Raw genomic sequence first — 17,363 nt, 5'->3', positions numbered from 1 at the left:
GAGTCCAAGAGTAGGAAGAAAAAAGGAAAGGTCATTTTGTCTTTTAGAAGAATCATGGAGCCGTGTTATAAGACTGAATTTCTAAGGTTGGGTTCTAAATACTACTTAGAAAATACTTTTCAAAAATGGGAGAAAACAGCGCCTGGAGCATGAGCAAGTGGTAGAGTGCTTGCCTAGCATGCATGAAGCCCTGAGTTCAATTCCTTGTTACCACATACACTGAAAAAGCCGGAAATCACCCAGTGGCTCAACTGTTAGAATGCTAGCCTTGAGCAAAAGAAGCCCAAGGGCAGTGTTCAGGTGCTGAGATCAAGCTCTAGGAGTGGCAAGAAAAAGTACAGTAAAAGGCTCTAGGGTACTGTGAAAAATGTTGAGCTTTAGGGGGCAGGTGAAGCAGGGGACCCACACACTTTGAAGCCAGGTGGTCATGGCTCTTCCTTGTAATCCTAGCCAATCAAGAGACTGAGAGATGAATACTGAGACTCTAAGGCAGCAATGGCAGACAAATAAGTCATAAGCTCATTGTAATTTGAGCAGCATAGAGTGGAAAGGGAAGTTTACAGTAGCACTGAGTGAAAAAGATAAGTGAAACACACTGGCCCTCAATTCTACCCCCAGTATTGGCACACACACACACACACACACACACACACACACACACACACGATGCAGTTATCTAAGATGAGAAGAGGAAAAGGCAAATGCATGATATGAGAGAAATCTACCACATTAGAGCCAAGAGCTCATGGTTATCCTGGGGACAAAGGCTATCCTGGGGCCTAGTCAGTGAAGCAAAGTAGCATAAAGTCCACCCTGAGAATGGCCTCATCATTTAGGACCATTTATTTATTTATTCAGTACCCATTTAATTATTCAGGGCAGCAAGATGTGCTATAATACTTCAATTAATCACTAAACACACAGGGCTAGTATCACTGGTCCACTTGATTTGTGAGGTTCAGCTGTGGGCTGGGATCACATTAAATTCAAAGGTCGAGGCCTCCAATGGAGGCCTGAGTGTCTGAATTCCTCAGAGAATGCAAGTGCACCCAGATTTCCAACCTAAATTTCCCAACTGAGGATCTGGAGTTAATGGGTGGACAAGATCAAATATGTGAAGTAGACAAAACACTAAATGTGTCCTGCACTGCTCCTTCTTGCCTTGCTGGTTCCCAAACCACTCGCCGCAAAGGACCAGCACAAGCAAAATCTGCTCCTAGTGTCTATTTCAGGAGAACCCCAGGGAGACAGGCATTTGCACAGGCACAGCAGTGAGTCACTGCAGTCAAGCTGCAGGGCCCTGTGTTCCACTTCAGAGGCCACAAGAGGCACAGCTGGATGGGGAGTGGGCGATGGCGACTGAGAGGACAGGAAAGGAGAACCAAGTAGAAGGACACAGGGTGGAGGATCATTGTAGGAAGCTTACTAAATTGTGCTGAAAACCATTTCTTGAGCCCTTGGCTCGTGCCTGTATTCCTAGCTAGCCCAGAGGCTGCGGACTGAGGATTGCTCTTCAATGACAGCCTATGCAGGAATGATCATTCCTGTGGCATAATTTTGTGTGACACTTATTTCTAATTTACCATCAAAAAGCCAAAAGAAGAGCTCTGGCTGATATGGTTGAGACCTGGCTTTAAGCCAGAAAAGCTCAGAGGGAGTGCTCAGACCCTGAGTTCAAACCACAGGACCCACACAATAAAACAAAAAACTTTCCTGAAATATAATTCATCACACCATTTAGACGTACTCTAGTCAGAGGCACAATAGTACATTTTCAGAATGAAACCAAATGTAGTCTATATTGCATTGTTTTTTACTCATACTTGAGGCCAATGCACAGTCACTTGATCCATATCTACTTCTACCACTATCCTCGGGTCCCAGCTTCCTGAGGATTATTAGAATGGTTCACCAGTACCTCCCTACTTTTACACACCTGAATGTGTATCATTTTTCCTACTAGTCATTTTCACAAAGACGTTGCAATTGAATAAATTGATTTCAAAACGTTGAATTTTGGAGAAGATGGCAGATGGATAACTGACCCAACTAAGTCCCCTGAGGAAGCAGAACTTGAGGGTCCCATCAAGCTTTTCACATCTAGACAGTCACTCCAACGTAGCTATTCTTTATACAGAGATTTATACCAAAGAAGAAAATTATAAACTGCTCGCATAAGAAGACAGAATTCAGTACCCACGTACAGTGATTATGCCAGCAGTCACAACAGCAGTGGCTGCAGTGGTGGTTGTGTCTGAGCCCTGGAGCTATCCACGTACCTCTAGGAGGAACGTAAACACCAGGGATGGAGCCCACAGGCCACCTGGCTACACTGGGACAGAGACAACTCATCATATAATGGACCGGAAGCTGTTCTTAGGAGAGGATCACAAGGGCTCAATAGCTATGTACGTATGATCATAGAACGTTCTCTAGGATCAAAATGAAGTCCAAGAAATGGAATAAAGAGGTTTTTTTATTGTACTGTTTGCAATTCTTTCTTTTTTTTCTTTCTTTTTTCTCCTTGGTATATTCTCTTTTGTCACTATTTTTTAAATGTATGTACCCTTTTTCTTTATATACGTTCATTTGATTTGGGGAGGAGAAGGGAAAGCAATAGGACAAAGGCTAAACCAATTCAGCAGTGAGACTCACTAGCCACTGTTGGAAATGAACTCTATAATCTGGCAGGGGCAGAGAAGAGGAAAGGGGAAAGACTGGGAGATAATGAGGGAGCAGACAATCCTATTTAATAGGCAATGTACTCATTAACTGATTTATCTGATTGTAACCCCTCTGTAAATCACCCTAACAGTAAAAATTTTTAAATTTCAAAAAAAACAGATGAAAAGAGGACCAGGAGTTTGGCCTAGTGGTAGAGTGCTTTCCCAGCATGCACAAAGACCCAGGTTCGATTCCTCGGTACCACATACATGAAAAAAGGTGGAAGTGGTGCTGAGGCTCAAGTGGTAGAGCTCTAGCCTTGAGAAAGTCCAAGGACAGCGCTCAGGCCCTGAACTCAAGTCGAGGACTGGCAAAGAAAAAAAAAAGAGAGATGAAAAGAAATGAACAAATGTATATATAACGGCACAAAAGAAACTGATCAGTACCTTAGACATTGTCAAGGCGGCAATGTTACAACAAACATTGACAATTATGAAAAACTTCCCTGATTATAAAATTTCAATAAACATGAAAGTGAAAAGAAATCCCTAATATCATATTGGTTTGCAACTTACAATTGAGCACATTTATACTTCACATTAAATTATTAACAAATCTTTCCCACCAACCAAATGAAAAGATTTCTGCTTCTAACTCTTGCAAGTCAGGAAGCTGAGATCAGAGGACTGGGGTTGGAAATCAGCTTGGGCATGAAAGCCCCTTGGGCTCTTATCTCTAGTTAATCACAAATGAGAGTTGCAGTTTCAGTAGAGGTCTGATCATGAACAAAAATGCTCATGGACCAGGTCTGGAGTTTGCCCTAGCAGTAGAGTGCTTCCCTAGCAAGCACGAAGACCCGGGTTTGATTCCTTGGTACCACATACATAGAAAACGGGAGAAGTGGTGCTGTGGCTCAAGTGCTAGAGCTTCAGCCTTGAGAAAGCCCAAAGACAGTGCTAAGGCCCTGAGCTCAGTCTACAGGACTGGCTCATAAATAAATAAATAAATAAATACCATCCCTCATGGATCCCCCATCCTTTTAACCAGCATTGGTGGAATGTCTCACATGACCAGGTATTGTAACTATAGTATCTAAGAGAGTAGATTTCATCAATACAGCACAGCCTTAGTTGGATCATACCCAATGGGAAAATGCTATTTGATTTTTTTTTTTTGATCGAGGGGTTTGAACTCAGGCCTTGGGCATTGTCTCTGAGCCACAGTGCCATTCCAGTTTTCTGGTGGTTAATTGGAGATAAGAGTCTCCTCGACTATGGTACCCAGGCTTCTTTGAAACTGTGATCCTCTGATCTCAGCCTCTTCAGTAGCTAGGATTACAGACATGAGCCACCAGCACCTGGCTCTTTTGCTACTTTCAAGACAAAATGTGGAATGCTGGTCTGTGATGTCCCACACCTCATGTCACACATGAACATCCCAAATGAACATCCTATGACTCCATCTTCTTAAAATAGACAATCACTAAGCCATTGGTTTGATTTCTGGAGCTCTTGATGGGAAATGGATGGTTGATACTGCCTTTGTACAACTATTTAAAGATAATAAAAATATACACAAGAATGAAAACAAAGATTGTTTCTATAATAAATGTGTCTTGTGTATATGCCTCTACAGTAGCTGTGGACTCTGCTAACAATCTGAACAGATGGCCTACTCATATGCTGTCTACCCAATACAGAAAACATGCAGAGACTTGGGGAATATCACAGAAGCTGGGCTGGAGATGTAGGCTCGAGAGGTCAGGCCTCATGAGGTTGAGCCAGTTATTACCATGGATAGTACTGATTTACCTAGGCAGGAGTAAAGTCATCTTGACATAGAAATAATCATCACAATTGTAGAAAGGTAACGCTAGTTGGTTTTCTGTGCAATGTTTCTCAGCAACTATAAGTACACAAACCAATAGATTACTATGTAGAGTTTGCAATAGGAGCCTTGCTCCAGAATATGATTGATAGTTTCATGTTAAGTAAAACCAGTTAATTTCAACTAGAATGACATCCTTTTTATCTTGGATTCCATATTCATTCCTTTTCTTCTGACACAAATTGTGGGGACTGGTCTGGCTATCACTGGAAGAAGCACAGAAATGGTGAGATAAAGGGTAAGCCAATTTAGCAGTGACACGGACTAGACACTATGTTGGAAATGAACGATATAACTTCAAGTGGGGAGAAGGCAAACCCGGGGGAGAATGAGGGAGGCGGTAACACTGTTCAAAAGGAAATGTACTCGTTACCTGACTTAAGTAACTGTAACCCCTATGTATATCATCTTTACAATAAAAGCCTTTTAAGTCAGACAGAAGTCTGCCTTCCTCTGTGTTTTCCATTTCTTTAGTATTTGCTTCTACTTTTCAAAGTATCAGGGCTATGCAAAAAAGAGACCTGTATCTCTAGGAGTTGACATCTATGAGTATGAGAATGCACAACTCGTGGTGTACTAGGGGCTCATGCCTGTAATCATAGCTACTCAGGAAGACCACAGTTCAAAGCCATCCCAGTTAAGAAAGTCTGTGACAAGACTCTTATGTACAGTTAAGCCACGAGCCAGAAGTGGTACTATGGCTTAAGCAATAGAGCACAGCCTTGATCAAAAAAGCTCAAGGCACAGAATCCAGAAAAAAAAATAAACTATAAAAGAATTGGTGGGGGGGGGGAAACCACACGGATGGGGGGTGGGGAGGAGGGTAATGGGTACCAAGACATGTGAAAGTGTATCAATGTATGTGAATTAATGCACCTTCTATCTGGCAAATATCATGTAAAATTTTTATTAATTACAATAAAAAATTAAAAAAAAGAATTGCTGGGTGGGACCTGGAGTTTGGCCTAGTGGTAGAGTGCTTGCCTAGCATGCACGAAGACCTGGGTTCGATTCCTCGGTACCACATATGTAGAAAAGACAGAACTGGTGCTGTGGCTCAAGTGGTAGAGCTCTAGCCTTGAGAAAGCTCAGGCCCTGACTTCAAGCCCCAGGACTGGCCCCCCAAAAAAAGTCCTTGTGAGATTCTTATCTCCAATCAGCCATTCAAAAACTACAAGTAGACTGGAATGTGGCTTAGTGGTACAGTGCTTGCCACACATGCATGAAACCCTGAGTTGGATTCCTCAGTACCATATAAACAGAAATAGCCAAAAGGGGTGCTGTGGCTCAAGTGATAGAGTGCTAGCTTTAAGCAAAAGAAGCCCATGGATGGTGCCCAGACCCTGAGTTCAAGCCAAAGAAGTGGCAAAAAAAAAAAAAAGGATTGCTGGGAAAAGATCTTCCTTTTCAAGCCATATATGAAAGTCCTCATATCCAATATACGCAAAGAGCTTAAGAAACCAACCCCTACCAAACCTTATAAAGCAATCACTTAATGGGCAAGAGAGCTAAGTAGAGATTTCTCAGAAGAGGTGAGAATGGCAAAGATACACTTGAGGAAATGCTCATCAACCCTGGCCATAAAGGAAACGCAAATTAAAACAACTCTGAAATTCCATCTCACCCCTGTCAGATTGTCCAACATTGTGAATTTGAACTGCAAATATTGGTGGAAATCTTGGGGGGAAAGTAACTCTTCTACATATTGGTGGGAATGTAAAGCAGTACAACCTCTCTGAACAGCAGTATGGAGGTTCCTCAAAAAAACTAAACACAGACCGTTTTTATTGCTTCGCTATTCATAATAGGCAAGATATAGAGCAACTCAGATGCCCCACAATAGATGAGTGGATCCAAACTATGTGGTACCTATACACAATGGAATTTTACACAGCCATTAGGAAGAATAAAGTAATATCATCTGCAAGGAAATAGAACTAGAACAAACCATGTTAGGTGAGCTAAGCCAAACTCAGAGACACAAATCGTGCATATTCTTTTGGATGTGCAAAAATGAGATCTAAAATGCATTGGGATATAAATTAGAAAGGATTCTAGATAATCACAAACATTGAGAACAAAAGAGGGCACCATTAGGAGAGAAACAAAAATGCAAAGCCCATGTGCCTCTTTTTATTCATATAAAATTCAGAAATGAACTCCAAAAGGTGGAGGGAAGAAACATGCTTTTTCCCCCTTTCTTTTGTTTAGTTTTTAATTTTTGATGATCTGTCTTCTTTACCTTATGTATGGTGTATTCAAGTATACCTCTTCAGAAGGGTTTGGGAGGTGTACAGAACTCAAGGGTAAAATGACAAAAACAGAGCAGTGGAGCCCACTGGACACCAACGAAAGTGAGCTACATAACTTGTGGATAGAGACAAGAGGGACTGGGAGAGCATGAGGGAAGGGAAGATACTGTATAAATGGAAATATACTTATTACCTGACTTGTGTAATTGCAATACCTCTGTATACCACCACTACAATAAGAATAAAGTAAATTAAGTTTTAAAATGAAATAAAAAAGAATGCAAAACCTAATAGGTTTTCCAAGAACCAGTTCCTAAGTGAACAAGAGAAATATAAAGAGGGATCCAAGTCCAACATGGCTAGAACAACCCAGAATAAGGATTTCAGGGGCAAGAAACTAGAAAGCAAGTGCCTTAGATGACATCATCCTCTACAAGGTATCATCAACACTACTCTTCAACTAGGTAAAAGCTCTTTCATTCTGCTTCTACTATTTGAAAATTCAAATGGCTCAACTAAACGGTTTCAGAACAATGAAGTTTTCAATCTCAAAGTCCCTTTCCTTATCCCTCAAACATGTGAACTATATATGCAATATGTAATTATCATATAATATAGAAAGCAAAATAAGCAAATTAAAAATAACTATTAATGAACATTGGTGAGAAACACTGAGGTGATGTCCTCAATATAAGAACGTAGACGAAAGGGGATTTCCTGTCTGTCTTGCAGGACCTCAAGTCACCAAAGATCAAGCATTAGAGAGCTACTAGAGCTCTCCTGCCATTCTCTACCCAAACCCAGCTTCTGGTTCAGATTCTGATGTTGTGATTGGCTACTCCAGGCCTTTCAACTGCCTGAGTAATGACATCATTCTCCCACTGAACCTATCACTACTTGGTAGAATCTTGGGGTTTCCATGGCATCGTCCATGCGTATATTTGGATCATCGCTAGTGACCAGTGTCCAGTGAGCTCCGTACTGGACACACTCTTGCTCTTTAGCTTCAGCTACGCACACATCCTCTAGTGTCATTCTTCATCCCTTGTTTCTCCAGTTGATATTACCCATTGTCTCAGTATGTCAGGTAAGAAGAAAAAGGGATTTAGAGTTTCCATCAGACTCCCCTGCTCCCTAAATTTAATAGTAGAATCAAAACAGCTTCAAGTATTGAATTAGAAATGTTGGGCTGTGATGTTTACTAGGTATATATGACTTAGCCACATGATTTACTTTGTGACAAAAATCTGTGCTTTGTCTGCAACATGAAGAAAATGAATTGTTTATCTTGTGATAGCTTTGTTTTCCAGCACTGTATTTTTTTTGCCCGTCTTGGGCTTGAGCTCAGGGCTTGAGCACAGTCCTTGGACTTTCTCAAGGCTAGCAGTCTACCACTTGAGCCTCAGCACCACTTCCAGCTTTTTGCTATGTATGTGGGGTACCGAGGAATCGATCCCAGGTCTTCATGCATGCTAGGCAAGCACTCTACTATTAGGCCAAACTCCCGGCCCTCCAGCACTGTATTTTTAATGACATTTATGAATGGAGAATGAAGCTACAGATTTCTTCAGAGAGTCAATTTTAAACAAACTAATGGAGAAGGAAACCTAGTCGTGTTGAAATCCCTATACCAAGATACTTCATTTTTAACAGTATCCTCTAAAAATTAGTTCCACTTTGGTATTTCAAATGTAGTAAAATTTTTTTAATTGGAGAATTTATTAACATTGATTTTTACATCATATTTTAAATGACAAGTTTAACCAACAAGTGTTCCAGGAGGGAATCTCTATTTACAATCACTGGGACTTAGTATTTAGAACTTAATCAAAACTAGGCTAAGGGATTGTATGTCATAGAAACATATTAATTTATGAAATAAAACATTATGTCTCTAGAGTCATAGGTTTTGATGTCTATATAGTTACGTTTATATCAAATGTCGTAAATTTAAGCATAGTGTGTGTTTCCATATTTCTGCTCAGACAAGGTAAAGAGAAAAACAGGAAGAGAGAGGGGATGACGGGACTAGAACGAGGCAGATGATCTAGAAGGAAAGGTTCACCAGGAACTAGAGGTGAAGAAAAGATGAAGAAGGTGATGAGAAATAACACAGAGCCAAAGACATGAAGAGCATGGAGACATTCTCAAGAAAACAGCGGTGGTTTCAATAGAATGTTGAAGAGGATCAAACATTTTTAAATCCACACACAGAAAACCGAGGGCAATCTAACCAGAGCCAGGCAAAATGAAGTTAGTGTTAGCCACATTGATGGACCAAAAGCCAACTAAGGTTAAAACAGAGAATCATTAAAAGCAGTTTCTGAGATGTCACTTTTAGCTGGTTCCTGCTTTAGGTTTGTTATGTGTTTGTTTTTTTTCTCGTTGACTCTGAGTACAGATGATGCTTTGAACGAGCCTTTTGTCAACCTGACTAACTTAGGGCCGGCACAGGTGCCAGCCACTCCTTTAGCTTTCTTTGTTTTACTTAGGTTTTTTTTGAAGATATGAAATTTTAGGTCAGGCAAATCTTGAACCATGATCCTACCACCTAGGAAGGACTCTCTTGTACCTTGGGCCACAGTCATGATCTACTAACAGAGGGCTTCTTTGATTGAGATGAGGTGTTCAGTAACCAGCCTAGATGGATCTCAAACCACTGTCCAGCAGACTGTTTCCCAAACAGGATTAGGGAAGGGAGCTACTGAGCCTTGACAGTTTCCAATGTAAACATTTTAGATATGTATTCCAAATTATTTTAAGGAATATTTCTTGAGAGGGATTACACAGAAGGTTCTGTAATATATTTCAACATTACTTTTCATTCTTATATTTAGACTTCATGGAAGTGTGTGTGTGTGTGTGTGTGTGTGTGTGTGTGTGTGTGTGTGTTTGTATGAATACCAAGATTTAAACTCCAAGCTTGACACTGTCTCTGAGCTTTTTAGCTTATAGGTAGAGCTCTACAACTCATCAGGTCTCCAATTCCAGGTTTTGATATTTAACCGTTAATAAGAGTCCTACAGACTTTATGGGAAGGACTGGCTTGAAATAATAATTTTCAAACCTCAAGCTCCAGTAGTTAGGATTACAGCCTTGAATCATGAGAGCTGAACATGCATTTTTAATAAAGTATTCTAATTTGTATCAGAAGCAGGTTTCAACTAAAAGCTGTAATAATGATGATAATGATAGACTTCTAAGTGTTTATTTTACATTTGTATCAATATTTTTCTCAGATTGGTTTTCAAACGTTTATATATATATTTTTTTTTACTGTTATATAAGGGTTACATGATATTTGCCAGATAGATGGTGCATTAATTCCCATTTCAAACGGTTTTTAAAGATTTTTTGATGCTGCTATTTATACTAAATTGATTTAAATACCCAGCTAGAACAATTACTATCTTTACATTGAGGTATGATATTTAGAGAAATCATTTTGGTTTGTCTTTCTTTGTTCTGATTTTTTCTTTTCTACATTTGTGCTATATTGTCCAATCTGGTATTAATGTCCTGACAAAAGTGATTGTCTGGGACTAGGAGTTTGGCCTACTGGTAGAGTGTTTGCCTCGCATGCACGAAAAAGCCAGGTTCGATTCTTTGGTACTACATAGATTGGAAAAAAAAAACAAAGTCAGAAGTGGTCCTGAGGCTCAAGTGGTAGAGCTCTAGCCTTGAGAAAGTCCAAGGACAGTGCCGAGGCCCTGAGCTCAAGCCCAGGACAGGCAAAAAAAAAAAAAAAAGTGATTGTCTAACCACACTATCCCATGTGCTAGGGATACTAGGTCTCCTGCACATTCAAAAATATTGATCTATGTCAATTATGACCATGTATATGGCATGAGGGATGATGTAAAAAAAAAAAACAAGTTACCTAACTTCCAGGATATAGGGTCAGAAGACAATGATTAATCATTCTCAAAAAGCAACTGGAAATTGAATTGAGAGTGCCATTTATACTACCAAAATTATGAGATACTTAGAATAATTACAAAAGATATGTGTAAGATGTACATGCTGAAAATTACCAAGCTTTGGTGAGAAAATCAAAGGAGCAGTCGAGTAAATGAAGAGTTATCCATGTTCATGAAAAGGAAGATTCACTATTGTCAATCCAGGGAGAAGAATGAGAGATGAGCGATATAAGAACAGATTGGAGTGGTATGCCTTTAAGTGGAGAAAGAAAGCTTTCGCTAAGGAAATTCAACAGCTTCCACAAGCTGAGAAAGACCAGAAAATAGAAATTCTGAGCCTCTGAGCTCTGAAAACTTTCACCGTGTAAACAGGATACAACAGTTACATAGCACATATTAGGCCCTATTGTCCAAAATAGTCCTTTCCAGAATTTTATCTTGAAAGTATAATTTCAAACATTTCACATGCAGAAGTATAAGAATAAAATCTGTATTTAAAAACAGCATGGGGGCTGGGAGTTTGGCCTAGTGGTAGAGTGCTTGCCTAGCATGCATGAAGATGCAGGATCAATTCCTTGGTATCACACACATAGAAAAAAGCTAGAAGTGGTGCTGAGGCTCTAGTAGTAGAGCTCTGGCCTTGAGAAAGTCCAAGGACAGTGCTCAGGCCCTGAGCTCAAGAACAGGACTAGCAAAAACAAAGCGTGACTGCTTGAATATTTACATTTAATGCATTTTTCTGCTTCCACACACATTACACCTATACCAACTTCAGTTCAACTCCCAGAATACAAAACACACACACACACACACACACACACACACACACACGTGCACACACACAGGCACACACAGACACACACATATAATTCAAAACCACTTTCTAATCCTGTGATGGTTTTTGTCTGAAATAGATGAGAAAATGTTTGTTTTCACAACATTGCATATGTAATAAGATCACTTTATTTATTGGTAAGTATACTATAATGAATATTTGACATACATCCAAATTAGCTTTAATGTCTTTCTATTTTGTTCCATATCAGTCATGTATAATATGTCACTTACATTCATTATTCAGTATTATTACTGATATCATTGTTTTCAGCATGTATAATATATCATTGATGAGTGACTTGAAGTTCAGAACGTCTCAGTCTTCTTTTTTTTTGCCAGTCCTGGGCTCGAGCTCAGGGCCTGAGCACTGTCCTTGGACTTTCTCAAGGCTAGAGCTCTACCACTTGAGCCTCAACACCACTTCTAGCTTTTTTCTGTGTATGTGGTACCAAGGAATCGAACCCGGGTCTTCATGCATGCTAGGCAAGCACTTCAACCACTAGGCCAAACTCCTGGCCCCTTCCTTTTCTTCTTTTGTGTGGGTCATGGGTTTTGACAAGGGCCTGGGAGAATCCCTCAGCTCTTCAGCTCAGAGCTACCATCCTACCCTAGAGCCAAGTCCCAGTTCCCGTTTTCTGGAGCTTAATTGGAAATAAGAGTCTCAGGTCTTTTTGTGCTCCAGCTGATTTTGAACCTTAACCCTCAGATCTCAGCCTCCTGAGTAGCTAGGATTACCGGAGTGAGCCACCCAACCCAGCAGAGGGTTTCAGGTTTCCTACAAAAAGTATATTGGGAACTCTGAGGTGGTCATTGTATTCTTTACTTATCTTCTGGTCTGTGTTTTAAGTAAGCACTAAAAATGGCCAGAGGTTTCGATAAGGTTACACAATAACAAGAAAAATGCAAACTATTTTCTCAAGACCAACATCCACTGGCTTATAGGAAGTTCAAGTTCTCCTGATTTCTGGGCATTCTTCACCTGCTCACCCTTTGGAACACGGTGCTCATAGTAATTCAAAAGAAGTACTTGAGCCAATCAGGCTGGCCTCTGCCCCTAGGTTTCCTGCTCGTGAATGGGTGATCTAACAAGTACACTGAGGATACCTGAGATTCAAAAGGCTCACATGCTAGGACACAGTTAGGGGTGACTCAGGGAAAGTCAGGACAAGAAGGAGAAGCCTGCTTCTGCCTAGGAAACAGCACAGGAACCACTTGGTGTCTCCTGTTGAACCTCTTTGCAAAGTTCATCAGAAGATTGTGGGTGGCTATTGGAATGAGAGCATTCCCAGTCAGTCACAGCCAGCTTCCAATATGCTGTTCCTCCAAAACAGTGAGAGTTGGGCAACCTTATCCATTTTTTAACCACTCCTTGCTTCTTGCAGACAATTTCCAGCATGCATCTTTACTTGGAGCTGCAAACTCACTACAGCTTCCTCTTCCTGTGGAGAACGATGCCACTTCTCTAACAGGCAACAGCTGCAACATCTCCACAGTCTCCACCCCAGCCTTCACTTCAGCATGGCCACTGCCATCAACCTCTGGCACCTCTTTGCAGCCACTCACGGGTCTTTGCCAACATTCCAGCACACCCATGCTGTCAGGGGTTACTGGCCAGAACCACATCTCCACTGCCGCCTCCTCCTGTGCCAGTGCTTTTGAATGGGAGTACACAGGACACAATAAAAAGTCCTCTGCACTGGGAGACTTCACAGTGACTCTCATTGACCAGGGCACAGCAGTCCCTTCAATGACTATGACATCTCGATATGCGGATGCAAATGCCATAGTCCCTCTGTATCCATCGCTGTCTGCCAGCCTGGTTCAGGGGACGTTATCTCACATCCCACAACAAGAGAGTAGTAGCTTGTTACTTCCCTGCCAACGAAACAGCCAAATTTACTACTATAACCGAAGCACAGTGGGCCCTCTGTTATCTGGAGAACCTGGTCCCTGCCTGCAATCATATGGCTCTGTGTCCTATACAGGGAGCAGGGTCTTTGCTCCTCAGCCAGAAATCGTGATGATGCTCCAAGAGGTTCAGCCCGCAAATGTCCCACCACCAGTCTCCACTTCTGGAATCTACTACTCTGTGTCTGCTCAACACCACCCAGAAACCAGTGTTCAAGGTAAGCACAGACAACAGAAAGGAACAGGATTAGCAGCACAAAAAGGAGGGGCTGACCTGCATCTGCATAGAGTCTCCACTACTCCACAAATATAGTCTAAATCCTCAGTCTCACCCACCACACTCACAAGGAGACCTCCAATTTCTGCCATGAGGCAGAGGGCCAAGGGTATGGCTCCAGTGGTGGAGCACTGACTGCTTCAAACCTCAGTGCTGCCACTAATTGCACTGGATAATTAAGTAAATACATAAGTGAGGAAATATGGCTGTGCTGCTCTTAGATGCCACCCAAAGCACACTCAGTGAGGCCATGGTCTACATTGTCCTCACAATCCATTCTCCCTAATTAATCCCCTTCTTGTTCGAGTTCTTTGCTTTCATTGGAAAATATGTCAAACATTAGTTTTGATAATAGCAGATAAACTTGCTTTACTGTGTGCAGAGAACCTGCCCAAAGGAAGCAGGTGAGAATATATATTTTGCATATTTCATGGGCAGGAATTCCACCCTGAAGCTGAGCACCACTGAATCATGCCTGTGGCCTAGCTAATCAGGAGCCTGAGAGCTGAGGAACAAATTTCAAAGTCAGCCTGCAAAGTGTTTTCAACATCTCATTGTCAGTTCCCAAATGCAGACAATAGATGCCTAAAAAAAGCGAGAATACATCAGGCCTAAGAAAAAGTCAAGCAGCAAAAGAAAAAAGGCTGAGTTCAAGTCCCAGAAGCATCCAGTGCATGATCACATTCTCTAGCTCTCTATTCTCCCCGTCTCTCCCTCACACACACATGCACATGGGCACACACTCAACGCTCAGAAATGCACTCAAAACATGCTAAACCTGTCCTCCCCTCCCTGACTGCCCCTCACTTGCCGTTCTCTCAGATCAGGGTGAGAATCAACACCTATTTTACTTACAGGACACTGGCAATAATCGACAACTATATAAATAGATGACACTTTATAAAGCTGGTTTTTTTGTTGTTTGAACCCAGAGTCAAGAACACAGTAACGAACTCCTTTACTTCTGACCCATACATGATGTCCAAATCATTTCCTACTTTTAAAACTTCTTTCATTTTTATTTCACTGACAACAATTCTATAGAGGAAAAGGGAAAAGAAATAATGACAATGAATTAGCACAAGTTTTACATAGAGTAGCTATCACGATCTTCCAACTCACGATCCTGTCCATGGTGCTTAAAACTAGCTGCTAGAAACACCTTGCTCAGTGATGACAATGCCCTTAAATCATTGGTGCATAAATGGAGCATCTTACTTACCAGGGACTGATTTCTGCTGTGATTTCTTTACATCAGTAGAAACTTCCATGGCAATGCATACACTTTTCTAGAATCACAACTTTCTAGAATCATAATTTTTGCCAGTCACAAACTGCAGACAACCCAAGTCCTACAAGCATAAATGTTGAAGTCCTTGAGAGAAACATGTGTCACCTGACTTTGGAGACATTCCAATATCAATCCAGTAGTAAACATTCCTAGTACCTTGGTCTTGCCTCCAGCAAATCCAGACACAGAGAATAAGCATTAGGATGAAATTGAAAGCAAGGTTTGAAAGCCTCTGGTTGCCTTTGAGAAACTAATAGAAAGTCAGGATGCTCCACCTGACATTTAGCAGCTGCAGGTCGACATTAACCTTAGGGCCAAGAGAGAAGTCTACATGGAACAAGGCCAATTTGGATACTCTGAGTCTTGAGACAAATGGAATGGAATGTGACAGTGGGTAGCTAACAGATATCACTGTGATGGTCAAGACATTCATTTTAACCAGATTTTCACCTCCTTCACAGATTTTCAGCAATCCAATATTTCTACTATAACCCACATCAAAGATACAGACACCACCAATGAGATTCTGCTGCAGGAAAACTCGGTGGTCACCAAGTATTCCACTGATCAAGTGTCCAAGAACAAGCACGACGCCTTGGAAAGTGTGGATGGAACTCCCGAGGCCAAAGGCCAGCAGCTGCAGCCACGGGGCCTGCTGAAGGAAGAGGAAACTGAGTGTAGCACCCCAGCCAGTGACAAGGCTTCCCTGAACACAGCCCAGCCTCCAAAGCCTGCATCCAGCAGGGTGAGCAAAACAAAGAGCCATGGGCAGAATGAGCCCAAAAGGATCAGGGGAAGCAATCCCAAGAAATGTGAAGAAACCAAGCAGTCAGGGAACAAACTGAAAACAGAAGAGAAGGCAAGCATTCCCAAGATGAAGCACAAGAGAAGCCACCCTGAGCTTAGCCAAGAGACCTTCAAAAGACCTCGAACCAACCTAGGCGTGCAGATGTGGGAGTCAGTGCAGGTTTTTCATGCCCTAGGAAAGAAGAATGAGAAGAAAACTGCAAGCGGCACACGAGACTCTGCTATGAAATCATGGCTGGATATTCCACATGAGGGTAAAGGCCCTAGAAACATTCAAGTCAAGAAAAGGGAAAGGAGTGAAAGCCAGTGTCCATCCCCATCCCAGGATGAGCTGCCTCCCCCTGGCAAGGTCAAGTTGGTTCCTTTGCCTTTTCTAACCCCAGAGAAGCCTCAGGCTCGACCCGTTCCTCACAGGCCACAGTCTCTGGCCTCCAGGAGGCCCACTGTACCATACCCTGCACGGCCTCATGCTACCACGGCTCAACCTACCGCAGTCAGCCTGTCTCAACCAGCTTCTGCCAACACGAGTCTCAGAGGTTCCACCAAAGCATCTCAGCCAAGTGTAACCAATACATACACACAGGGATCGGCCAATGCTCCCCAGCCTAGTGTATCTCAGTCTGCTGTTGCTAGGCCTGAACCCCACTCAACCTCATCCAGCGCTTCTGTCCAGCACAAGCCTGTTTCCACTGCTGGGAACGAGTTCCGTTCACCGCCTAAGCCTCATAACCAGTACCTACTCCAAGATTTCAGCCGCCAACCAATTCCATGGAGGAAACCCGATATTCCTGGCCCTGTAGTATCAAATCCCATCACCAAGGAGCAAAGGCCAGAGCGTGAAGCCATGAAAAGGCGGGCCCAGCAAGAGCGTGAGAATGCTGCCCAATACACTGCTTTGGGGAAACTGCAGTTTTTTGTTCAGAGGCAAAGAGATATGGAAGTGTCTCACTACTATGGCTACACAGTGTAAGAGTTGCTGCGATTGTGGGTACCACATGTTTTCCCATGTATATATATATAAAAATATATATGTATATATATACAAAGATAAATATGAACATTTATATAGGCATATAGTATATGGATATAAATGCATAGATGTTGGTAGAATAATATTACTACAATATACCCAAAACTTAATAAACCTGAACGATTAAATGTAATGAAATTTAATATATGACTAATAAAGAACCCATTTGAGTTTTATGATATTGCAAAGTTTGGCTTCATTTTGGATAGAGTTTGGACTCAAAAGTTAAACTTGAAAGAAGAAATTGGATTGAGGGTGGAGAAAAGTTGCACTTGAATTGTGCATGGGAGGATTAAAGACATCAGAACCAACAGAGTCCAAGAGTAGGAAGAAAAAAGGAAAGGTCATTTTGTCTTTTAGAAGAATCATGGAGCCGTGTTATAAGACTGAATTTCTAAGGTTGGGTTCTAAATACTACTTAGAAAATACTTTTCAAAAATGGGAGAAAACAGCGCCTGGAGCATGAGCAAGTGGTAGAGTGCTTGCCTAG

The 17,363-nt window shown here is 41.6% G+C and overlaps 1 protein-coding gene across 1 annotated transcript; it reads left to right on the top strand.

Annotated features, from left to right (window-relative positions):
- The first annotated feature begins 1,352 nt into the window (after window positions 1–1,352).
- LOC150060563 (uncharacterized protein C2orf78-like) lies at window positions 1,353–16,813 on the top strand. The gene is given in 5 exon segments (XM_090337563.1): window positions 1,353–1,413; window positions 7,808–7,834; window positions 7,837–7,890; window positions 12,943–13,679; window positions 15,479–16,813. Coding segments are annotated over 5 exon segments (2,214 nt in total).
- Window positions 16,814–17,363: the final 550 nt, after the last annotated feature.

The sequence above is a fragment of the Megascapheus bottae genome, chromosome 7 (genome assembly GCF_031878675.1).
Source record: "Megascapheus bottae isolate mThoBot1 chromosome 7, mThoBot2.hap1, whole genome shotgun sequence".
Lineage (NCBI taxonomy): Eukaryota > Metazoa > Chordata > Mammalia > Rodentia > Geomyidae > Megascapheus > Megascapheus bottae.
This window is presented reverse-complemented; position numbering and strand designations above follow the sequence as displayed.